The 27,066-nt window shown below is 43.6% G+C and overlaps 1 protein-coding gene across 2 annotated transcripts in view; it reads right to left on the minus strand.

The window, feature by feature from the left end:
- The window catches only part of glra3 (glycine receptor, alpha 3), a 219,130-nt gene that overhangs the window by 76,299 nt on the left and 115,765 nt on the right, over positions 1 to 27,066 (minus strand). For both annotated transcript variants that reach the window (XM_072594581.1, XM_072594580.1), the window contains exon 4: positions 8,450 to 8,673. In XM_072594581.1, coding sequence (XP_072450682.1) covers positions 8,450 to 8,673 — 224 coding nt within the window. The remainder of the gene's footprint in view (positions 1 to 8,449; positions 8,674 to 27,066) is intronic.

Below are 27,066 nucleotides of genomic sequence, written 5' to 3' on the forward strand. Positions count from 1 at the left end.
ACTAGACTTGCTCTCTCTCCCCGCGCTTGGCTCATTCCCTCTCCCTGCACTGGGCTGGATCTCTCTCCCTATGCTAGGCTGGATCTCAACTCTGCACTGAGCTTGATCTCTCCCCGCGATGGCTCAGTCTCTCCCCTGCACTGAGCTAGATCTTTCCCCGCATGGACTCAATCTCTTCCCCCTACCACATTGGGCTCGATCTCTCCCCCTGCTGGCCTTGTACCGATCCTCCCCCCCCCTCCATGCTTGGCTCATTCTCTCCACCCTCACTGGACTCGATCTCTCCCTCTCCGCACTCAGTTCAATCTCCCCTGCACAGGGCTCGATCTCTCTCCCGTATTGGGCTCCCTCTCTCTCCCCACACTAGGCTCTATTTCCCTCCATGCACTGGGCTCGATTTCTACCTTTCACTGGGCCTGGTCTCTCCGTGCACTGGACTCAGTCTCTTACCCGCCCTGGGCTTGATCTCTCCCCCTGCACTGGGCTCGATCTCTCTTTTCGCACTGTCCTGATCTCTCTCCCCACACTGAGCTCAATCTCTCTCCCCAAACTGGGCTTGATCTCTCTCCCTGCTTCGGGTTCAATCTCTCTTGCTGCACTGGGCTCGATCTCTCTCGCCGCTCTAAGCTCGATCTCTCTCCCCGCACTGGGCTAAATCTCTCGCCCAACACTGGGCTCGATCTCTCTTCCTGCACTGAGCTCTGTCTCTCCCTTTTGTTAAGCTTGGTCTCTCCTCACATTGGGCTTGATCTGACTCTCCCTGCATTGGGCTCTATCTCTCCCCCTCCGCATTGTCTTCGATCTCTCCCCCACACTGGATTTGATCACTCCCCTAAACTGTGCTCGATCTCTCTCCCTACATTGTGCTCGATCTCTCTCCCTGCACTGGCCTCAATCTCTCTCTCCCTACACTGTGCTCGATCTCTCTCCCTGCACTGGCCTCAATCTCTCTCTCCCTGCACTGGCCTCCATCTCTCTCTCACTGCACTGGCCTCCATCTCTCTCTCACTGCACTGGCCTCCATCTCTCTCTCCCTGCACTGGCCTCAATCTCTCTCTCCCTGCACTGGCCTCAATCTCTCTCTCCCTGCACTGGGCTCAATCTCTCTCTCACTGCATTGGCCTCAATCTCTCACCCTCCACATTGGGCTCGATCTCTCCCCATCACTGGGCTCGATCTGCGACTTGTACCCCTTTTCACTCAGACTCATACACATAAACACACTCTCTCACAGACACTCATTACCCCTGCCATCCCCACCAACCCTCCCCCCCACATACAGACACACACACACCACACACACACAAGTTTGTGGGGTGAATTTGTACTTGCAGAATTACATTTTACTTTGGTCAAAACTACATGAATCCATGCAAAATTCTGTAAATCCATTTTGTAGATTAGAATCAGTCTGACCGTAGTGGCACAGACAATCTCTCACAGGGAAGCTCACACCTTTAACGTATTACCTGGGCTGACGTGACACCAATTGGTAAAGTTCACTTGAGAATGTAACTTTTAAATGTTCTGTGATTTACATAAGAAAGAACTAAAACTAATATGTTCATTCTAAAGTTTGAGAGACAGAACAAACAACCCGGGTATTTTTCAATATATAATTTCAATTATATCACACTGTAAACTTTTGCTATAAATTCTGTGTCTTATGATATTATACTCCATAGCCACCTGATGAAGGAGCAGGCTCCAAAAGCTAGTGCTTCCAAATGAACCTGTTGGACTATAACCTGGCGTTGTGTGATTTTTTAAACTTTGTCTCTGCACTGGGCTCGATCTCTCCCCCTGCACATGCACTCTATTTCTTCTCCATGTACTCCACGCTATCTCTCCCCCCATCGGCATGGGGCTCTTTCTCTTCACCCCACGGCATTCCTCCCCCACCTCCACCCCCCACCCCCTCACCCCTCCTGCACTGGGCTCTATCTCTCCATCCCCCCCCCTCCACCCCCCCCCCCACGCTGGGCTCTATCTCTCTCCCCGCACTGGGCTCTATCCTCCCCCCTGCACTGGGCTCGATCTCTCTCCCCACACTGAGCTCATCTGTCCCTGCACTGAGCTCGATCTCTCCCTGTGCTGGCCTTGATCTCACCCCATATTGGGCTCAATCTCTTGAACCCTGCAGCTCTGCTGTTCTGTCTTGCTGCTACCACCCCCTTGGCTCACCAGCTGCCTTGCCACAGACCGCCAGAGTCCTCCTCTTGCGCTGTTCCAGGCCCCCAGCTGCTTCCACGATGCCCACCGACTGCCAGAATTCTGCACGGGCACACCAACCCTACCAAGTGGCTGACTGCCACAGTCCCTGCTTCTGGGTCCCTAATTGCTGCCGTTGCCACTGTAGTGGTAGCAGGAGGCAGTATAATCAGGGGAATAGACATAGTACTCTGCAGCTGATCGCAAGAGTGCACAAAGCAGTGTCCCATGTCTGGTGTTTGGGATGTCTGCTCAGAGCTGCAGAGGGAGGGACCAGTGGGCATAATCCATGTAGGGAACAATGTCAGACAAAAGAGGGAAGAGGTTCTGCTGAGAGAGAATGAGCAGTGAGGAGTTAAAGAGTACAATTCTAACTGTATATGGCTCTAGAAATTGTTAGATAACGTGTAAAAGGCTCTCCATTTGGAAATGGAAATGAACCATCGGTGACTAATCAATTATCCTCATTCGCTGTAGCTAAGACTCTTCCTCTTAATTCCATCATGCCGAAGCACCAGGTGGAGAGGTAGTGCTCATCTTGATCAATGTTTTTGTTGGTGTAATCTGTTTTTGCTTTGGTATTAATGCAAAAAGGGATCTGCCCTAAGTTCTGTGGGGTATAGCAGAATTTGTGCTCCAGTTTTGGTAATTGCTCACATAAATAGTGCCAATGTTGGTTTTGCCTCACTCCTCCCTTGAAAACAAACGGCACCCGTAGGCTATACACTGGTGGGGCTTGTGATCTCCAAGTAGAAAGATGAACTCTGACACACGTCAGTGAATAAGGTCCCAAGGTTGTCAGATGGCTGTCAGACAGACAGGCTATCAGCAAGATGTACAGAACTGGAGACTAATATGAATCAGATTGAACTATTCATGGATATCAAAACCATCAGCAAGGACCAAAGCACAATTTGAACCATTCCTGGTTCCCAGCTATGGTCTCAGTATTTCCTCCTGTTGTGTTATACCTCTCATTGCAAATTGCTTCCCATTATGAAGTGTCTGCAGCTGGTGAACGCTTTTTGATGCTACGTGCATCCTGTTGTTGAATGTCTCCTCTGATGAATGTTGATGTTGATTAACATTGCAAAGGACTGATTGCCATTCCTACATGTTTTCTGCTTGTAGTTGCCAGTAACTGAGAATTGTCAGCCTTCACCTTTCATCGATCACTGTCCAACTGACCTTTTATTAGCAGGTACTATAATAGCATTTATGTAGTGACTCCATTACTGTGGAACCACTGGGAATGCTGCACAGAGAGCAGAGCTTTCAGTCTTATCAGTGTGACCAATTGGCATAGTCTTTCCTGGTCACAGAAGACAAGGTGGCACAGTGGCTTAGTGGTTAGCACAGCTGCCTCACAGTGCCAGGAACAGCCTCAGACAACTGTTTGTGGGAAGTACATTCTCCCTGTGTCTGCGTGGGTTTCTTCCAGGTGCTCCAGTTCCCTCCCACTGTCTGAAGATGTGCAGGTTAGAAGAATTGGCCAAGCTAAATTGCTCACAGTGTCCAGGGATGTGAAGCTTAGGTGCATTAGTCAGGGGTAAATGTAGGGGAATGGGTCTAGGTGGGTGACTGTTTGGAGGGTCGGTGTGGACTTGTTGGGCTGAAGGGCCTGTTTCTACACTGTAGGGGATCTATGAAGGAGTTCTAATAAGACACATTAGGGGAATGGGGATCATGTCCAGCTGGAGGGCCAGGGATTTTCTATATGAAATTGGATAGTACAGCACAGAAACATGCCCTTTAGCCTGCCATAACAATGCTGACCATGTTGCCATCCTAAACTAATCCCATCTGCTTGTACATGGCCTGCATCCCTCTATTTCCTGCCTGTTCATGTGTCAGTCTAAATGCCTCCTGACTTTTGCTATCATATCTGCGACCACCTAGTCAGCATATTCCAGATAATCTGTCACTGTCTGTGTAAAAAACTTTCCTTGCACATCTCCCTTAAACTTTCTTACTGTCACCTTAAACTCATGCCCCCTGGTATTCGAAAAGGAAGGTCGACCATGAACATCAGGGATGGGATCTAGATAGAGAGGAGAGGTATAGGAATCTGGGTTGAAGAGAGGTTTAGATTTGGATGAAGAGAACGGTGAAAGTCTCCAAAGGAGTGGGAGAAAGGGAGAGAGAGAGAAAGAGAGAGAGAGAGAGACAGAGGGGTAGAGAGAGAGGAGGGGGAGAAATTTTAATGGCCAGTGGAGGTGAGATATTGTTATGATCCTGGTTGAGAAACCCAAAGTATTTATAAACATTATATTTTTAATAATTCCAAATTATGTTGTTTTCGAAAGGAGGACAGCTGTAGAAAAACTGTAAATTTAAATTCAGTGACTGTCGGGCAAACAGTCAATGGAATTTTAGATTAGATTACTTACAGTGTGGAAACAGGCCCTTCGGCCCAACAAGTCCACACCGCCCCGCCGAAGCGTAACCCACCCATACATGTTGTACATGTAAATTATTAGGCTACTTCAAACAGACAGAGACTTAACAAAAGATAACAAAAGGGTTGACTATATCTCCCACCACAGAAGAAGGCCACCTCTTAAAGATAGGTCTATTTTTTTCTCAGAAAACACAAACACAACAGCAAGGCTTAAAAAAGCTAGTTTAACTCTACTGGTGTAGACTGGAGGCACTGAGCATTCTCATGTTTATTTGAGCATTAGTAAACTGTGACATTTGCAGATGAAGAACGTAAATGAAACTGGGAACTGTGGATGCTGGAAATCTGAAGCAAACTCAGAAAGCGCTGGAGAAACTCAGCAGATCTGTTGGGGAGAAAGCAGAGTCAATGTTTCAGGTCCAGAGACCCTTCATCAGAACAAGTATCCAGACCTACAGAATTTCTCCAGAAATTTCTGCTTTTACTCCTAATTATCCATGTGTTGCAAGTAAGGACCCTTCATAACTCTGAGTGATGTATGCCAGTTAAAGAGGGGAACAAAGGTTGGAGTTCAATCACAGTCAGAAGGCGTTGGAACTACAGAATCTCAGCTAATCTGTAAAATTGAGGATTGTCAAATTGATTGTTTACCAACCAGTGTCAAGAATATTGGTAATGTCCACTGTAAAGCCTGCAATGTTCAACTATCTGCTCTGCATGAGTAGTTCAGAGACTAAACTGGATAGTTTTGTTCTACTTTTATGTCTTGGATACACTCCTTATTTGTATTCTGCGTGCACACATGTTGCATTAATATTTTTTCTTGTGTGGAACAATAAATTCAGTCATGAGGTTAATTTAAGAAATCAATGGAGAGTGGGCATAGAGCACTGATGGAGATCAAGGTTGGGGTATTAATTGAGAGCTTGGCATATTGATGAAGAGCAGTATACCAAAAGAAGGCATGATACACTAAATCTGATCCAGTCAAATAAGAACAATTTTTTTAAAAGTACATAATTAAACACTAACAACATACTGGATAATGGTGTAATAATCACAATGTAATTCCAGTAATTTTAAAGTCTGATCCAAATTCTCTTCCTATTTTACCTTTGCTAATAGTTGTCCACTGATTATGCACATGTGCTTTAAGTTTCATGTTTTCTGTTTGCATCTGTTTAACTTGGATGTTTACAACATGGATTGCAAGTCCTTCCATGTGGACACACCATTCATCTTAGCAAATTAAAATACAGCGTTTATGAATTCTTAGGTAATTCATCTCCTGACTCCCCAAAGCCTCTCCACCATCTACCCGTCACAAGTCAGGAGTATGATGGAATACTCCTTACTGGTTTGGAAGGGTGTAGCTCTAGCAACACTCAAAAGACTTGACATCATCTAGGTCAAAGCAACTACTTGATTGGCACCATATCCATAAACCTTCACTCCATAAGGATTGGTGCTGGGTCCACCTCTTTTTGTCATCGACATAAATGATTTGAATGTGAACATAGGAGGTACAGTTAGTAAGTTTGCCGATGACACCAAAATTGGAGGTGTACTGGACAGCAAAGAAGTTTATCTTGGTCAGATGGGCCAAAGGGCAGAGGAGTGGCAGATGGAGTTTAATTTAGATTAATATGAGGTGCTGCATTTTGGAAAAGCAAAACAGGGCAGGACTTATACACTTAATGGAAAGGCTCTGGGGAGTGTTGCTGAACAAAAAACACCTTGGAGTGCAGGTTCACAGTTCTTTGAAAGTGGAGTCCCAGGTAGACAGAATAGCGAATGAGGCGTTTGGTATGCTTATTTTTATTGGTCAGTGCTTTGAATATAGAAGTTAGGAGGTCATGTTGCAGCTGTGCAGGACATTGGTTAGGCCACTTTTGGAATAATGCGTGCAATTCTGGACTCCCTGCTATAGGAAAGATGTTGTAAAACTTGAAAGGGTTCAAAAAGGATTTATAAGGATGTTGCCAGGGTTGGAGGCGTTGAGCTATAAGGAGAGGCTGAACAGGCTGGGGCTGTTTTCCCTGGAGTATCAGAAGCTGAGGGGTGGCCTTATAGAGGTTTATAAAATCATGTGGGGTATGGATAGGATAAGCAGACAAGGTATTTTCCCTGTGGTGAGTGAGTCCAAAACCTGAGTGCATCGGTTGAAGGTAGGGGGAAAGATTTAAAAGGGGCAATTTTTTCAAACAAAGGGTAATGCGTGTGGGTGTTGCCAGAGGAAATGGTGGAGTTTGCTACAATTACGACATTTAAGAAGCATCTGGATGGGTATATGAGTAGGAAGGATATAGAGTGATATGTGCCAAAAACTGGCAAATGGGACTGGACTTGTTCAGGATATCTGGTTGGCATGGATGAGTTGGACCGAAGGGTCTGTTTCCATGCTGTACAGCTGTATGAGTCCATAACTGTACATATTTCAAACCCAGGGATTTACCACTATGGCTGGTACAACACATAATCAAAAAGGCTAAGGGGATGATCTCTTTATTATGAGAGAAATTGAAGACAAAAGTAAAGCTGTTATTCTTCAATAATACAGCGAATTAATGAGACCACATCTCAAACATTCTGCTCGGATTTGGTCTCTTTATTTGCAGAAGGATATAAATGTATTGTAGGTGGCTCAGAGGAAATTTACTCGATGGGTACTTGGAATGAGTGGGTTGGCTGATAAGGATATCTTGGATAGATTAGGTTTAATTCTGTTGCAGCTTAGAATAGTGAGGGATAACTTATTTCAAGTGCATAAGATCCTAAATGGTCTTGACAAGCTGATGTGGAAAGGATGTTTACTTTTGCTGGTGAGTTCAGAACTAGGAGGTACTGCTTTCAAATTAGGAGTCGCTCTTTTAGGTCAGAGATAAGGAGGATTTATTTGGCTCTGTGTGAGTTCTCGACCTCAGAAAGCAGGAGAGGCAGGGTCAGTAAATATGATTAAGGCAGATGTATACAGATCCCTGTTAGGCAGAGGGATCAATATCAGGGTTGTTGGGCATATGGAATTTGAAACACAACAGATGTTCCATGATCTCGTTGAATGCTGGAGCAGACTTGAGGGGCTGAATGGTCTTCTTGTGCTGCTATTTCCTCAGCATTTGTTATCCCTCACCCAAGGCCAGATTTTGGTTGAAGTGACGAAAACTACAGGTTGCAGGAGTAACTGTTTGATAAAATTCCACAACATAGAGTAGCAGAAACAAACTGAGAAGGCAATAAATTATTTTTAAAAAGTGGGAGCTTGGCGATCAGCAGGTAGGTGAACTTATTGATTCCCTGGAGTATGACGCCCTGACCCATCTTTGAAATTCTACAGTCTGCACTAATAAACATCTGTCACTCACTTCTCTAATTTGGCTGGAACCTTTTTAAGTTCAATCATTATCCTTTATATGAGTAACTGCAATGATGTATGAGCAAGCAAATTCAATATTTTTAAATAAGTGTGATTCGTCAGAATGGGACTGCAGAGGCAGGAGAGACAAGTTGGTGAGCACAGATTCCACTGTTTAAGGGTTCAGTTTATTTTCAGCAAAAAGGAATTGAGTTGTAATTGAGTCATTCGGAACCCTAGCAACATATTACACAAGAAAAGCGCAATCAACCCTGCTATGAGACACGGTGCCATGTCTATCAGAATAGTGTAAACAGCAGTTAATTTCAGCCTGGAATTTCACTCTGCCAACTGGAGATAATGTGGTTATGAAGCTTAGAGTTAGGCTGATGGTAAACAATTGCTCAGAGAAAGAGCATTTGGCAGGCAGATAAAAACAGACATCGGAGTTATGCTACTCATTTCCTCCACTCACTGTCTCCTACCTTATTGAATAAAGGACAAGCCCATCTTTAAAAATTCTTAATAGCTTGTTCTCGGTTGTGACCTCGTGGAAGTTGGCTCCTTTCTCATTTGCAAAGAAGAGATCTGGTTTCCAGATTGAATCCAACATGGAGGGGTCCAAGTCTAAAGAATCATCGGGGTACTCACTGTACGCCAGCCTGGGGTCATTCCACTGCTGGCGCAGGAAGATGTTTAGACGGTAATCCTGCAGAGAAGAAACAAGATTAAAATCTTGGCTTGCTTCCAAGATGAATGGAGCTGAAGCATGACATGAATTCAAAGTTAGAATCATAGGGTCTTAGAGAATGACAGCACAGATAAAAGGCCCTTCGATTGACTGAGTCTGTGCCAGTCAAAAAAATCAACCACCCGACTACTCCAATCCTATATTTTAGCCTTGTATGCCTTGACGTTGCACGTGCACATTTAGATACTTCTTCAATGTTATGAAGGCTTCTGCCTCTATCACCCTTACAGGCAGTGAGTTCCAGATTCTAACCACCCTCTGGGTGAAAACATTTTTCCTCACATCCCATCTAAACCTGCTTGCTGCTTCCCTTGAATCTTTGCCCTATCCCTTGGTCACTTGACTCTGACACTTAAAAGCATGAGTTAAAGTTCCACTTTTGAAAGTTGAGTCCATAACTTTGGTAACCTTGTCATACTGATGTGCTCTGATGTCCTCAGAGATGTTACTCCATCAAGATTAGGACAATATGATGCCCCACTCGTCACTTGTTAACCACACTAAGGATGGTATAGCACTGTTCAAGGACAAAAAACCGAAATGGGTGGGTGCATATTATCTCACCAACAGGGTCTTGCTGCACCTAATAATTATGTGGACCAGCTCGCTCGGCAAGTGGATTGAGGCAAAAATTGAATCCTCTCATCACTGCCACCACCCTCCCCCGGTGATGTGGAGACACCAAAATATGTCCACAACAAAATATCTTCCGCTCCTTATGAACCTCAGTGTTACTCCGAATGACACCTACCTTGTTCATCTGTGCTGTGGAGATCACGGTAGTTGTCATTGCTACTAATAACCCTTCCCCACCCAGTAGTACACCGAGACCTTCCATGCTGTTTTGCATAGCCACATAGCTTCCCAGCCTCTACAACCAGTGGCTCTACTTTCTCTCCCAGCTGGACTCCCCCACCCATCCTCTGTTTTGGCATTGATAAGAGCCTAAGAACATAAGAAATAGAAGCAGGATTAGGCCATCTGGCCCATTGAGCTTTGTCCACCATTCAATAAGATCATGGCTGATCTTTTCATGGACTCAGCTCCACTTGCCCGCCCACTCACTATAACCCTTCATTCCTTTATTGTTCAAAAAACTATCTATCTTTGCCTTAAAAACACTCAACACCGTGTTATAATCCAAAAGGTTTATTTGAAATCACAAGTTTTGGAAGCGCTCCCATTTCATCAAGTGGAGTCATGATGGGGCAATGCTCCGAAAGCTTGTGATTTCAAACACATCTGTCGGACTATAACTTGGTGTCATGTGACTTCTGACCTTGTCCACCCCAGTTCAACACCGGCACCTCCACATCTTAAAACATTCAACGAGGTGGTCTCAACTACTTCACTGGGCAGGGAATTTCACAGATTCACAACCCTTTGAGTGAAGGAGTTTCTCCTCAGCTCAGTCCTAAATCTGCTCCCCTTTATCTTGAGGCTATGCCCCCTATTTCTAGTTTCACCTGCTAGTTGAAATATCCCCTCTACTTTTATCTTACCTATTCCCTTCATAATTTTATATGTTTCTATAAGATCCCACCCTCATTTTTCTAAATTCCGATGAATATAATCCAAGTCTACTCAATCTCTCCTTATAAGCCAACCCTCTCAACTCTGGAATCAACCCAGTGAACCTCCTCTGCACTACCTCTAGTGCCAGTATATCCTTTCTCAAGTAAGGAAACCAAAACTGTATGCAGTATTTCACATGTGGTCTCACCAGTTCCCATTACAGCTGCAGCATAACCTTCCTATTTTAAAACTCCATCCCTCTTGCAATGAAGGGCAATATTTAATTTGCCTGCTTAATTATCTACTGCACATGCAAATCAACTTTTTGTGATTCAAGCACAGGAACACCCAGATCCCTTTTGCTACTGTCCACTGACAGTATGGGCACCCCCTTGAACCTTACTGAATGGTCGAGAGGATTGACCCTCAGAAGTGCACTCACCTTTAATCTCCGACAATCTTCAAATAGCCCATGGAGATGATTGAACAGGTCCCTGAGCACTGTATTTGCAGCTGACAGAGGGTACATGATTCTCCTGACCACGTGTGATGGCCCAACAAACCTGAGCACTGTCCAGTCTCTAGAGTGCAGTCAGACAGATGTCGTTGGCCATGAGTGTCCCAAGCAGATGACTGGCAATAGCCAGGGCCCTTGGTGATGTGCAGGTTGTGCCTGTGTTCGACACAATCAGGTTCCCTTGAATGACCTCATCCCCAACCTTGACTGGACTGAAGACTGGCTCCCACCCACTTTCTGGCATAGCATGGTGTGGCATTCATTGAACGAGTGATAAGAGAGCAAATGAGCAACCCGGCAGTGTAGCTGATTGTGAGCTGAGACCCTGTCAGAGTGCACAAAGACTCCTTGCTGCAGTCTTTCAGTGCTTGTTGTGGTGTATCCTGCCATGCAATTCTCTGCAAGAAAGGTGTCAGGATGGTTGCAAGGGTTTGGAAAATGCCAGGTAACAACATTTGTGGACAAGGACTGCTGGTCCTCACACATTATGCTGCTGGAAGACTGTTTTGTTGTATGCAACATGGAATTCCTTCAGAGCAAACAGTAAGCTGAATTGGCCAGCAACATGCTCTGGTTTCTATGACGAATGTACTCCATGTCTAGCTTGTCTGGTAGGCAAGAAAGCTGGATATTAATGAGGTGAGTTGGGCAGTTAATGAGGTGATTAACAAGCAGTAATGGCAACTCACAAAGAAAAACTGCATTGCTTGTCAAAAACATAAAAGGTGGAGTGAAAAGCTTCTGATGTCAAGATAGGCCTTGTCAGATTTCTCTGCCATTCATCATGGCTCCATTAGAAATGCATTTCAAACACGGGTCTTCTATAATCTAGGACAGGTAGCAGACATATGGAAACACTACTACTTATATTTTCACCTCAAACACATATATCATCCTGATTTAAAACTGTATTGTCATTTGAAACCACATTATTGGCATCATTCTGCATCACAAACCCTGTCTCTGGGTGGGTTGCGCTTCTGCGGGTCGGTGTGGACTTGTTGGGCCGAAGGGCCTGTTTCCACACTGTAAGTAATCTAATCTAATCTAATTATGGGCGGCACAGTGGCACAGTGGTTAGCACTGCTGCCTCACAGCGCCGGAGACCCGGGTTCAATTCTCCGCCTCAGGCGACTGACTGTGTGCAGTTTGCACCTTCTCCCCGTGTCTGCGTGGGTTTCCTCCGGGTGCTCCGGTTTCCTCCCACAGTCCAAAAATGTGCAGGTCAGGTGAATTGGCCATGCTAAATTGCCCGTAGTGTTAGGTGAAGGGGTAAATGTCGGGGTCTGGGTGGGTTGTGGGTCGGTGCGGAATTGTTGGGCCGAAGGGCCTGTTCCCACACTGTAAGTAATCTAAGTAAATCTCTCCAAACTATCAAAATGAATTGTTATGCTATTATTTATTTTGCAAATAAATCTGAAGTCTTTCACTTGGAAATCCAGTTTAACCAATTTATTCGAGTTCTTTGAAGAAATTATAGATCGCAAACTTGTGGTGCAGTGGAAGTGACCGTGCTCCAGGGGTGGATTCTAACTTCTTTGAAAAGCATGATTAGAAAATATCTGAAGAAGAACTATGTGGTGTGGAAAAAGGAGAACCAATTTGAGGACATAACTTGGTCGACGATCCGGACACAACACTGTTCCTTCCATTCACAGTCAGATTTAGGAATCTTTGAGCAGTTTCCAGAGAAAATTAATTTGTTGTAAGATTTAGTATCAAAAACTATGCCTATTTCCACATGATTAAGAAGACAAACAACCAAATATATGTATTTACAGGTAGTGACATCTGGAATTCTGGTATTGTCTTGAATTTTATCTCCCTCCTCTGCCTCCTGGTTATGGGTTGTCAGGTAGGACAGAGAGTGGTGTGGAATCAGGTACAATGGGATTCATGCTGTGTCCACCTTCTGACATCTGCTGTTGGTAACTTATCAGCAATGGCTTCCAAACACATGACCACTTCCATCTAGAAGGACAAGGGCAGCAGATACATGGGAACACCACCAACTGCAAATTTCAGAAATATATCACTGATTCTTCACTGTCTCTGGGTCAAAATTCTGAATCTACCTACAGCACATGGACTGCAGCAGTTCAAGAAGGCAGCTCACCACTATCTTCTCAAGGGACGGGCAATAAATGCTGCTGGACAGCCAGTGGTGCCCACATCTTCTGAATGAATAAAAAAAAGGTCCTCCTTGCCTTTGGGCAGGTTCGGCCAAATTATCACCACCCAAGGAAGTCTTCTCACTACCATTTTATTTTGAGAGCATTTTTGATTAGGTAGTTGGCGAGCGTCAACACTGTTCCCTGGCAAGATTTGTGGTAGACCTTAACATCACCCTTACCCAATGTACTTCCTGTTTGACAGCGACTGTCAAAGATGCTGCCTGGTTGACAACTTTCAGAATTTGGCAGCTAAGAGCTGTGAAAATTGAATGTGGCTCCCCTTCCTCTGACAGGTCTACACTGCAAAAGAAGTGTCAGCACGACAGTTGCACCTCCACATTTCTGGCGGGGGTAGGGGAGGGGAGCTCTGACCAAAATCTCCTCTCAGAAATGTGCACCTCCCTTCATTAGTAAAATAGAAGGGCCAGAGTCGCAATCACTAACTTGGTTGAGTTTTTTCAAGAAGTAAAGAAGAGATTTGATGAGGATGGAGCAGTGGACATGATCTATACGGGCTCGGTGGTTAGCACTACTGTCTCACAGCACCACGGACCTGGGTTTGATTCCAGTCTCGGGCGACTGTCTATGTGGAGTTTGCACATTCCCCCTGTGTCAGCGTGGGTTTCCTTCGGGTGCTCCGGTTTCCTCCCACAGTCCAAAGATGGGCTGGGTGCTGGCAGGTGGGACTAGATTGGGTTGGGATATCTGGTCGGCATGGACAGGTTGGACCGAAGGGTCTGTTTCCATGCTGTACATCTCTATGACTCTATGTGCGTGTCAGGTGAATTGGCCATGCTAAATTGCCCATAGTGTTAGGTGCATTAGTCAGGGGTAAAGATAGGGTAGGGGAATGGGTCTGGGTGGGTTACTCTTTGGAAGGTCAGTGTGGACTTGTTGGGCCAAAGGGTCTGTTTCCATACTGTAGAGATTCTAACCTAATCTATATGGATTTCAGTAAGGCATTCAACAAGGTTCTTCATGGTAGACTGGTTAGCAAGGTTAGATCACATGTAATACAGGGAGAACTAGCCATTTGGATACAGAACTGGCTCAAAGGTAGAAGACAGAGGCTGGTGGTGGATGGTTGCTTTTCATACTGGAGGCCTGTGACCAGCAGTGTGCCATGAGGACAGGTGCTGGGTCCACTGCTTTTTGTCATTTATATAAATGATTTGGATGTGAACACAGGAGATATGATTAGTTGGTTTGCAGTTGACACCAACATTGGAGATAGTGGACAGTGAAGGAGGTTACCTTAGAATATAATGGGATCTTGATCAGATGGGCCAATGGGGTAAGGATTGGCATGTAGAGTTTAATTTAGATAAATGCGAGGTGCTGTATTTCGGGAAGAAAAGTCTGGACTTATACATTTAATGGTAAGGTACTGGGGAGTGTTGCTGAACAAAGAGACCTTGGAGTGCAGGTTCATAGTTCCTTGAAATTAGAGTGCCAGGTAGACAGGATAGCAAGGAAGATACTTGGTATACTTGCCTTTATTAGTGAGTGCACTGACTTTGAGACTTGGGAGGTCATGTTGAGGCTGTAAAGGACATTGGTTCGGCCACTTTTGGAATACTGCATGCAATTCTAGTCTCCCTGCTATCGGAAAGATGTTGAGAAACTTGAAAGGGTTTAGAAAAGATTTACAAGGATGTAGCTAGATTGGAGGGTTTGAGCTAGAGGGAGAGGCTGAATAGGCTGGGGCTGTTTTCCCTGGAGCGTTGAAGGCTGAGGGGTGACCTTATAGTAGTTTATAAAGAGTCGAGGTTTTCTCCCTGGAGAGAGGAAGTCCAAAACTAGAGAGCATAGGTTTAAGGTGAGAAATGAAAGTTTAAAAGGGGCCTAAGGGGCAACCTTTTCACACAGAGGGTGGTATGAGTATGGAATGAGGAAGTGGTAGAGGCTGGTATAATTCCAATCTTTCAAAGGCCTCTGGATAGGTATGTGAATAGAAAGAGTTTAAAGGAGCATGGGCCAAATGGGATTAATTTAATTTAGGATATGAGGTTGGCATAGAAAAGTTAGACTGAAGGATTTGTTTCTGTGCTTTACACCTCAATGACTGTAACTGTATGAGTCTGTGTGCATGAGATTGCCACTTCCTTGGAAAATCTGACCTCACAGTGATTTTTAAAATACATTTTGAAAGGCCTGATTTAGATTCGAGGTGAGTTCAGCAGCACGCCAGTGTAAATTATTCCTGGAAAATGGTTGTCAAAGGTGGAATGGGTTGGCAGGCCATTACTGGGCTGTCTGGTGCCTGGAGGCAGAGGAATGAGACTCAGCAGCCTCACAAGCCAAACCTGTGTCAAAATGTTTACTCATTCGGTACTAATCTGCAGTGGTGATGCTTTAGCCATTCACCATCACATCAATACCAGAGTTTGACCATCTCTCTTTTTAAAAACAGTTTCAAATCAACAGCCACGATAAATCCTGACAACCCACCATACTTCTGAGAGCTGGGCACTAATGAGCACTTGACGGTTTACTCCTTTTGTTTTTATCTTTGAAAGTTTGACTCTGTCCCTCACTGGTCTATGAAGGAGCTCTTGACAGAAGTTCATTGGAGACAATAATGCCAGCTCTCCCCCAAAATCCCGCATGTCTCCCACCCTCCCACTACAGTGTGTCCCAGTGGTAGCAGAAGACTGAGAGACCGTCCAACAAAGCTATTTTTAAAGCATGCTCCCCTCTCCCCCACAACCAGTGTTGCTCCAAATCCAGACCGCGGGATGACTGTCATGCAGCACTGCACTCTCCCCTCTTTTCCGCTTGCCCAACTTCAGTCTCACCCTCCAACCACACTATTGTTCACCTTCAAAAATGTAAAGAAGAAAAGGATTGCATTGATATCACGTCAATCACAAACTTAATTTTCTTTTCATTTGATGAACTAGGTTTGAAATGTAATCACTATTGTCAAGAAGGAAACATATTAGTCAGTAAAATATAGCAATGGCAAGGTTTCTTGTTACCCTGCAGGTATCAGATTGTATTTGGAGTTTTATGTATAGATCTGCTAGGAAAACGAATTAACACTTGTCAAAGCACTATGGGAGTGCAAGTATGAAACGAGTGAGCTCATTTGAAAAATAAAAAAAAGTTCACCATAGAGCAGAGTAGACAAAAAGGATTATGCCACAACCTCATTAAAAGCACATCAAATATTAAATGGGATAGATAAGCTCAGAATATTATTTCAAAGTAGGTCAGGAAAGTAGAACTGGTGAAATTTGAAATGGAAAATGTTGAATCGAGAATTTAGAAACATTTTAGGATGAACTTTATTTAAAGAGTGTCACATGTTTTGAATAATCTGTAAGGCGAGCTAATAGTCAGAAATGTTCAGGTCATTTAAAATATAGACAAACAGTTTCAACATCTGCATGACCTTTACCCAAACTACCATTGAGAAGGTGACGGTGCACTGCCCTCTTGATCCACAACAGATTGAATGGTGAAGATAATTCTGTAGTTCTGTCAGGAATGGAACTCCAAGATTCCTGATCCAGAGAAAGTGAAGGAATGGTGATATCTTCACAAGTCATGATGGTGTATGCATTGGAGAGGAATTTGGTGGTTGCAGTGTTCCCATGTACCTATTGTCTTTGTCCTTCTAGCTAGTAGAGGTTGTGGGTTTGGAAGGTGTTCTTGGTGAGATGCTACAGTGTACCTTGTAGATGGTGCGCACATTCCTTTTCTGAGATGGAGAAAATGAGATAGTGGATGTAGTGCTGATCAAGTGGGTTGTTTTGTCTTGGTTCATGTTGAGCACTTTGAGTTTTGGTGGAGCTGCACTCATCCAGGCAAGTAGACAGTATTCCACAACAATCCAGATTTGCACTTTGTTAATTCTGTTTTTACCTCCTTCTGGGTGGCACAGTGGCTCAGTGGTTAACATTACTACCTCCCAGCACTAGGGGTCTGGGTTCAATTCCACTTTCAAGTGGCCATTTGCACATTCTCCCGGTGTCTGTGAGTGTTTCCTTCCACAGTCCAAAGATATGCAGGTCAGATGGATTGGACATGCTAAATTGTCTGTTGTGTCCAGGGATGAATAGGTTAGGTGGATGAGCCATGGGGGATAAATGGTAAGGGGGTGAATCTGGGTGGGATGCTCTTTGGAGGGTTGGTATGGACTTGATGGGCAGAATAGCCTGCTTCCATACTGTCGGGATTCTCTGCAGATGTTGCAAAATTCTTTTTTTTGAGGATGTTTTTGTCTTTAATTCAGACTTCCAACATTTTGCTTTCCTTACAGTGATGGGCTGGACTGACACCACAGTATTCTCTATATTCAAAAAGGTGTGTGACCAGTGTTATGGACTCAGATGATCTCTGTGCTGGAATTGTACATTAGTGTTTTATGCATGAATATTGGACCTGTGAGGAGTCAATGACCTATTGGAACTGTCCACTATGACTGACATTGCCTTTAAGGGTAAAGGGGAGGTTAAAAAAAAAGGTAGGGAATGTTCCAGGAAGGGGTTAATAAAAAGCAATCAGGGAAAACTTGAAATCTCATCCACCTGACAATGGCAAATGTATTATTCGCTAAGAGGTACAAAGATGAAGCAATTTTGAGAACACTAACCAATGATCATGCATACCACATTCTCTTAATATAGCAAAACACCAGACCTCAACAACTGCAGAAACACAACATTGAAGTACTTAAGATTATGGTTTAGACCTTTCCAGGTACATCAGCCAGCAGCCCCAGATTATCTTTCTTTGCAGTGAGTGTAGGCTCAGGAAAAGCTCTCTTTAAAACATTCTTCTTCCCCTTCATTGAGCCCATGTCACTCTGGCTCCCAGAGTCAAATTGCCTTCACTCAGAGAACACAAAGCCACACGTAATGGTGTGTCGCACTGCAGCAGTTTTCATTGTGACTGTTTTGAGGCTTTACTGAAATTTTAATGAAATATGACCCTGAAGTGTGCAGCTCATTACACTCCGACTTCTGAAAGAATCACTTCAAACCAAACTTCCATTGAAAATAATCTCAGTTGAATCCAGAGCATTTGATGGGTTTCTTCATCAGAAATCACCTGAAACTCAAATGTACTCTCACTGGATGCTATTTGTGAAACATGCAATGCTTATAGGCTGAACTTAGGGCAACTTGAGTCTATTTGGCTTTCATTTTGCAGACGTTATCAGTTAATTCTTGGTCTGCTGCAGAGCTTTGTGCAATGACCAATGTTTGGCCTTTCTGGAAGCATGCTATTTTCATCTCTTACAAATACCAGAATATTGTTAGAACGCCCAGAGTGACACTGGTATCAGACCGAATCTCATCTATTGCACAGATTACTATGCTCTGGGACTATGCTCAACAGTCTATGACATGAAAGTACCATTTTAAAATGATAGGGTCAACTAAGGTCACTGATCAGCTGGAACCCAGACTGCGATTGTCAGTGAATGTGCTCCAATAGCAGGTTCACTTAAAGGGACAGGTTCCCAATAAGAAAACAAATGTCTATCATTTAGAGAGAAAATCCTGGGACTTGCCAGCTCGTCATTTCTATGCCAGGTCTTGTATATGTTATATCTTGGAGCTATGCAGAGACGAAATATGTTTCTATGGAATGAACAGTTTTTATTCTCTCTCACAGAGCTTCAGAATATTTGTTCCAAGAGCTATCCAATCACTCTCACTTCCCTCATCTTTATTCAAAGTTTCCTTCAAGCATTCATCCAATTCCTTTCTCAAAGCTCCAGAGACATAGAGACATACAGACCCACATTGCGGAGACAGGCCCTTTGGCCCAATTTGGTCCATGCCGACCAAAATGTCCATCCATGCTAACCCTGTTTCCCTGCTCGTGGCACACATCCTTCTAAACTTTTCACAACCATGTATTTGGCCAAATGCCTTTTAAATGTTGTTAATGTACTTGCCTCAACCACTTCCACTGACAGCTCATTCCATATGCATACCACCCTTAGTGTAAAAACATTGCCCCTCAGGTTCCCTTTTATTCTTTTCCCTCTTATCTTAAACTGATGTCCTCTAGTCCCTGATTCCCCAACCCTAGGAAAGAGACTGAGTGCATTCAACCTATCTATGCCTCTCATGGTCTTAAATACCCTTTAAGTTTCCCACACTCTAAAGAAAAGAAGTCCTAGCTTGTCTAACTTCTCCCCATGACTGAGACCATTGAGTCCAGACAACATCCTTGCAAATTTCTTCTGTATTCTTTCCAGTTTAATAATATCCTTCCTATAGCAAAACTGAACACAACCCTCCAAGTGCAGCCTCACCAACATCCTGAACAACTGCAACATAACTTCCCAACTTCTATACTCGATGCCCTGTCTTATAAAGTGTGCTAAAAGCTTTCTTCACTGCCCTGTCTACCTGTGACTCTACTTTCAGAGTACTGTGCACTTAAACTTATAGTTCCCTCTGTTCCTTAAAGCCATGAAACTCCTACCTTGATTTGACTTTCCAAAATGCAACACCTTGAACATATGTATATTCAACTCCATTTGCCATTCCTTGCCCCATTTCCCCAGCTGATCGAGCTCCTGCTACAATTTCTGATAACCTTCTTTACTGTCCACACTAATGCCTATTTTAGTATCATCTACAAACCTATTAATCATGCCATGTACATTCTCATCCAAACCATTGATATAGATAACAAATAGCAATGGGCCCAGCACTGACCCCTTAGGTACTCCACTAGCCATAGGCCTCCAGTCCAACAAGTATCCTTCCACTATTGCCCTCTGTTTCCTACCATGAAGCCAATTATGTATCCGATTTCCAGCTCTCCCTGGATTCCATGCAATCTAACCTTCCAGAGCAGCCTACAAAATAGAACCTTATCAAAGGCCTTACTGAAATCTATATATATAGTATGTCTACTGTCCTGTCCCCATCAACCTTCCTGGATGCTTCCTGAAAGAACTCTAACAGGTTTGAGAGGCTTGATCTCTAAAACACATTCCTAATCAAACTGTCTTTCTGATTGAATAGATATCTTCTCTCTCAGAATCTTCTCAAGTAATTTACCAACCACAGATGTTAGACTTACTGGTCTATAGTTCTCAGGATTTTCTTTGCAAGACTTGTTGAATAAGAGCACAACATTTGCTCCCGTGCAATCTTCCCGTGGCTAACGATGATGCAATATCAGCAGGGCCCCCGCAATTTCTTCTCTAGCCTCTTACTGGGTTCTTGGATATATCTGGTCAGTACTAAGAGATGTATCTACCTTCATATATTCTAATATGTCCATACTTCTTCTACTACAATACATTGAAGCTGATTGTCAAACATTATCAGTAGAACAGATCATAGAAACCTATCTAATAAAAGGAAACAAAAATAGAAATTACTGGAAAAGCTCAGCAGGTCTGACAACATCTGTGTGGAGAAATCAGAGTTAATGTTTCAGGTCCAGTGACTCTTCCTCAGAACTGATGGTAACGAGGAAAATATCAGTTTTATATGCAAAAGATAGGATGGGGGGGGGGGGGGGGGGAGAAGGTAAGGAATAAACGATAGATGGGGCTAGAGCACAAAGAGAGAGAAGAGCAGTTGGACAAACAAAGGAGTCAATGATGATCAGCATGGGAGAATGAATAGTTGCTAATGGGGATAATTAGTGGCCAACAATGGGGAATGTCTAACAGCAAATAAAGTGATAACAAGGCCTTGTGTGTGTGTGGGAGGGGGGTTGTGTAGGGACATGGGAGAAGGTGCTCAAGGCCCAAAGTTGTTGAACTTGGTTTTAAGTCCAGAAGGCTGTCGAGTTTCCAAGCAGAAAATGAGATGCTGTCATTCCAATGAAAAGGAAAGCTTTGCTCCTCTACACTCCTTTTCTGTATGAACAAGAAACAAGATCAAGCTCTTTCAGCCTGCTCTGCCCTTCAATAAGGATCATGGTTGATCTGATTATAAACTGAACTCTACATTCCAGCTTATCCCCGATAAGTTATTATCCCTTTTGGTAATCAAGACACCATCCACCTCGGCCTTAAAAATGCTTAAATATTCTGTGTGCACTACTTTTTGAGGAAAGTGATTCCAGAGACAACATTTACTCATCTCTGCTTTAAATGGTTGACCCCCTTATTTTTAAATTATGATCTTCACTCTAGATCTTTGCCCACAAGAGGAAATATCCTTTCACAATCCAGCCAGTCAAGTCTCCTCAGGATCTTATATAGAGTCATAGAGTCATAGAGATGTACAGCATGGAAACAGACCTTTCGGTCCAACCCATCCATGCTGACCAGATCACCTCTGATCTGCTAAACGTCTGAGCATACAGGCCTACCCTTCTGCATAAAACATTCCATATATTAGTTTAATAAGAGTTTTCTGAACTGCTTCCAACACGTTAACATCTGTCTGTAAGAACGGTGACCAGTACTGTACATGGTACTCCAGGTGCAGTTTTGCCAGTGCCCTACATAACTGAAGTAAAACCACCCTACTCTTGCACTCAATTCCCCTTGCAATGAGGTCTCTTAGTCTGAGGAAGGACATTCTTGCTATTGAGGGAGGTCAGCAAAGATTCACAAAACTAATGGCAGGACTGACAGAGGAAGAAATATTGGATCGACTGGGCTCGTACTCACTGGAACTTAGAAGAATGAGGAGAAATCTCAAAATTCTGATGGGACTGGACTGATTAGATGTGGGAAGAATGTTCTTGATGTTGGGGAAGTTCAGAACTTGGGATCACAGTCTAAGAATAAGGGGTTAGCTATTCAGGACTGAGATGAGGAAGAATTTCTTCACTCAGAGAGTTGTGAATCTGTGCAATTCTCTCCCACAGGAAGCTGTTGGGGACAGCTTGTTAGATATATTCAAGAGGAAGCCAGACATGGAAAGTCAAGAGTGGGATAATGAGATTGCATGATCAGCCCTGATCATATTGAATGGTGGAGCAGGTTCGAAGGGCCGAATGGTCTACTCCTGTTCCTGTTTTCTATGTTTCTGTGAAACATTCTTTTGACTTGCCTCTTCCTGCTACCTGTATACTAACCTTCTGTGATTCATACACTAGGACACCTAGATATCTCTGCCTCTCAGAGCTCTGCAACTCTCAACACTTAGTTAATATTATCTTTTTTGTTCTCTCTGTCAAAAGGGACAATTTCACACTTGCTCACATTATACTCACATTATATTTTCCAAATATTTGTACATTCATTAGCCGATCTGTATCCCTTTGTAGACTTATGTGCTCTTCAAAGCTTACATTTCTACCTATCCTAGTGACATCTGCAAATCTAACAACCATATCATAGGACTGAAAATAACAAATGCTGGAGAAGACAGCAGGTCACACAGTATCCATGGAGAAACAGCAAGCTAACATTTTGAGTCTAGATGAAGATCTCTGATGAAGAGTCATCTATACACAAAACATTAGCTTGCTCTCTCTCCATGGATACTATCTGACCCACTGTGATCTCCAACATTTGTTGCTTTCAGTAGAGATTCCAGCATCTGCAGTAATTTGGTCCTACGATACCATAGCTCATCGAGTCATGGAGATGTATAGCACAGAAACAGACCCTTCCGTTCAACTCATCCATGCCGACCAGATATCTTAAATTAATCTAGTCCCATTTGCCAGCATTTGGCCCATATCCCTCTAAACCCTTCCTGTTAATGTACCCAACCAGATGCCTTTTAAATGTTGTAATTGTACTAGCCTCCACTACTTCCTCTGACAGCTCATTCCACACACGCAGCACCCCGAAAATGTTACCAGTTAGGTCCCTTTTACATTTTTCCATTCTCACCCTAAACCTATGCCCGCTGGTTCTGGACTCTCCCAACCCAGGGAAAAGACTTTGCCTATCTTTCTTAACATCTTAAGTTCTGATATCTGACAATCTGACATCTGACAATAAATGGATCCCTCAAATGGGGCAGGTTTAAGACCCAGAAAAATGTCTATCCACGCCCCTTATGATCTTATAAACATCGATAAGGTCACCTCTCCAACACTCCAGCGAAAACAGCTCCAGCCTATACAGCCTCTCCTTATAGTTCAAACCCTGGCAACATCCACGGTGGCTCAGTGGTTAACATTGCTGCCCCACGGTGCCACAGACCTGGGCTCAATTCCACCCTTGGGCGACTGTCTGTGTGGAGTTTGCACATTCTCCCTGTGTCTGCGTGGGTTTCCTCTGGGTGCTCAGGTATCCTCCCACAGTCCAAAGATGTACAGGTCAGGTGAATTGGCCACGCTAAATTGTCCCATAATGTTAGGTGCATCAGTCAGAGGGAAGTGGGTCTAGGAGGGTTACTGTTCGGAGGGTCAGGGTGGACTGGTTGGGCCAAAGGGCCTGTTTCCACACTGTAGGGAATCTAATCTAATCTAATCTTTAAAAAATCCTTGTAAATCTTTTCTGAATCCTTTCAAGTTTCATGATATCCTTCCTATAGAGGGGAGACCAGAATTGCGTACAATATTCTAAAAGTGGCCTAACCAATGTCCTGTACATCCACAACATGACTTCCTAATCCTATACTCAATGCTCTGATGATTAAAAGAAAACATACTGAACACCTTCTTCACTATCCTATCTACCTGAGACTCCATTTTCAAGCACCTATGAACCTGCAATACAAGGTCTCTTGTCCCTTCATCTAAAGCATTTATATAAATTGCAAAGAGTTGGAGGCTCCAGCACTAAACTCTGTGGGACACCAGTTGTGACATTCAACCAACCTGAAAAAGACCCACTTAATCCTTCTCTCTCTGCTTCATGTTGGCAAGCCAATCATCCTTTCATGTCAATATGTTACTCCCTTACACCATGAGCTTTTATTTTTGGAAATATGGCGCATTATCAAATGTCTTCTAGAAATCCACACACAGTACATTCATTAGTTATCCTATATTTACAGCTCAAGATACTTCCCCAAAGAACTCCAACAAAATAGTTAAACAGGATTTCCCTTTGACAAAACCACGCTGGTTCTGCCTGATTACCTCAAACTTATCCAAGTGCCTGTTATATTGTCTTTCATAATAGCTTCTACAGTTTCCCTGATAGATGTTAAACTAATTAGTGTGCAGTTTCCTGCACTCTGCCTCCCTTCCTTTTGAATAAAGGAGTCACATCAGCTATTTTTCAATCTAAAGGAACCTGCCTCAAATCAAACAAGTTTCAAAATGTATTAGATTTGGGCAAGGTTCCAACTGCCTTGAATCTCGCACCTTTGGTTCCTGACCCTTCAGCCATTGGAGAGTTTTTTTTAGTATTTACTCTGCCAAAACCTTTCATGCATCTCAATGCCTTTTTACTTCCCAAAATATCATGCCATAATTAGACACAATGGCAGCAATCTTAACACCTGCCAATAAATGGATCCGAATGGGGGAAGTTTAAGATCCAGACAAATGCAAGTATATTGGGAAACAAATTTTCAAATTGCAACCTTTGTGTTTAATTCTTAGTGTGTTAGGTTATATGCTTCAAAGAGCCTCAGGAGAGACAGTTTTCTTCATTGGTTAATGGGATTTGGACATCACTGACTAGGCCAGCATTCAGGGCTGGCCTCTAATAGTTATGGAGAAGGTAGTGGTAAATTGGTTTCTTGAATGACTCCAGCCCATGGGATATAGGGACATCCACAGTGGGTATATGAGAGATACTGCAAGGATTTTGATCCTATCACAGTGAAGGGACAATAAAATTCTAAGTTAACATGGTGTGTGCCTTAGAGGGGAAATTGTAGGTGGTGATGCTCCCACGCATCAAAGATCTAAGACCATAAAAACATAGGAGCTGAAGCAGTCCATTCAACCCATGAGTCTGCTCTGTTATTTAATGAGATTACTAGCTGATCTGATAATCCTCAACTCTACTTTCCCAACTTTTCCACATAACTCTTGATTCCCTTACTGATTAAAAATTTGATTTCCTCAGCCTTGACTATAATTAATGACACAGCCTCAACAGCAATCTGTGCTAAATAATTCTACGTATTCACAACCATTTAAGAGAGGAAATTCCTGCCTTTGACCTTCTGGGTGGTAGAGATTGTAAACTTGGAAGATGTTGCTAATAGAGCCTTGGTGAGTTAGTTGGTTGTCACTTCCAATACAGTAAGTGCTCAATTACAACAATATTTAATGGGACTTTTAAATTTAATTGTGTGTCCACCGTATCTAAAGTTGTTTGGAACTTGGTAAAAGAAAGGTAAGAAAACTGAAGACATGACAGGAAATAGTTCGGCCTCTCTGAAAGGTGTTACCTGCTCTGCCTGCAATGGCAGGTGATATTGGCAACTTTGGCACTGCCAAAAAAGGTTTGTACACGTGACCTTCCATTTGGAAACAGTTTTTCTTTGGTTTATGCTGCATTGCATTGGATTTGGTTAAGGAGCAACAGAAGAAACAACAGCAGAGAGAAAGGCAATTACCAGAGTGGTGATTACCACTGTGCAGGAGTATTCACACAGTCCCTGCAAGGACACAGTAAGCTTTGTGACATGTCCAAACATGGGTGGGACACTAGTGCCTCAAGGCATTGTATCAGGCCTCGGCAGACTCTGCAGCCTGCTGGAATAATGCCCGGTGTCAACTGGGGCCGATGGATTCGCTTCATAAGTGACTTTTCTTCATTGAAGGGATGAGGGCCTTTGATTGCCCATCCTTAATTAACCAGAGGGCAGTAAAGAATCAGGCACATTGCTGCATGTCTGGAGTCACATGTAGGCCAGACGAAGAAGAGAAAGCAGCTTTTTTCCTTTCCTAGAGGGCATTAGTGAACCAGATGGTGTTTATTTTTCCTGACAATCAACAATTGATTCATTGTCATTATTAGATTCTTAATTCCAGTTTTTTAATTGAATTCAAATTCCACCATCTGCCATGGCAAGATTCAAACCTGGGTCCCAGGAACATGATCTTGGTCTCGGGATTAACAGTCCAGCATTAATACCACTAGGACATCACCTCCCCTTGTCACTACAACAAGCCCTCTGCTTCTTTACCTCTGCTATGGGTCTAATGTGCAGGATTTCATTATCGGCAGTCTGCAAATTCTACTTTGGCCAGGATGTGCAATTATGTCAAGCTTGGCACTGCTAATGCCAGTTAGAATGGTTGGCTCCCCACAGCTGAGAGGCATCATCAACGGCATCTACTTAGCAAGTAAGTCAGCCAATGTTCAGCCAGGAAGTTTGGTTTTTCAACCACAATGATTTCCACTGCATCAATACATGATGGTCAATCTTGGTTTGCTCTAGTGGTCCCCAGTATTACAGATGCCAGTCTTTAGCCAATTTGATTCACTCCACTTGACATCAGAGTCGAAAATTGTGGCGCTGGAAAAGCATAACAGGTCAGGTAGTGTCCGAGGAGCAGGAGAATCGATGTTTCGGGCATAAGCCCTTCATCAGGAATGTGGAGGGGAAAGGGATAAATAGGAGGTTGGGAGTGGGGCTGGTGGGGGGAAGGAAGCTGGGAAGGTGAAAGGTGAGTGCAGGTGGGGGGTAATAGTGATAGGTTGGTGGGGAGGGTGCAGCGGATAGTTGGGAAGGAATATAGACAGATTTATCTATGCTGACTAGATATCCTAAATTAATCTAGTCCATTTGCCAGCACTTGGCCCATATCCCTCTGAACCCTTCCCATTCATGTGCCATTCGGATGCCTGTTAAGTGTACCAGCCTCCACCACTTCCTCTGGCAGCTCATTGAGAAAAAAGTTGCCCCTTAAGTACGTTGTAAATCTTTCCCCTGTCACCCTAACCTCTGCCCTCTGGTTTTGAACTTCTCTCCCTTGGGGAAAAGACTATGGCTATTCACCCTAACCATGTCCCTCATGATTTTATAAACCTTGATAAGGTCCCCTCTCAGCCTCCGATTGTCCAGAGAAAACAGCCCCAGTGTAATCGGCGTCTAATGAAAGGCATAAATGTACAGAAGGCAGTTCTGAGGAGGTTTAACAGACTGATATCTGGATTCAGTGGGTTGTCTTATGAGGGAAGGTTAGACAGACTGGGAAAATCTTTCATTAGAATTTAGAAGAGTGAGGGATGATTTTAAAGTTTGAAATGCAACAGGACCGAGACAGCATTCAGGTTTGGGCTGACAAGTGAGAAATGACATTCAGGACACACAAAAGCTAGGCAATGACCATCTC

Source organism: Chiloscyllium punctatum, chromosome 2 (assembly GCF_047496795.1).
Source record: "Chiloscyllium punctatum isolate Juve2018m chromosome 2, sChiPun1.3, whole genome shotgun sequence".
NCBI classification, from domain to species: domain Eukaryota; kingdom Metazoa; phylum Chordata; class Chondrichthyes; order Orectolobiformes; family Hemiscylliidae; genus Chiloscyllium; species Chiloscyllium punctatum.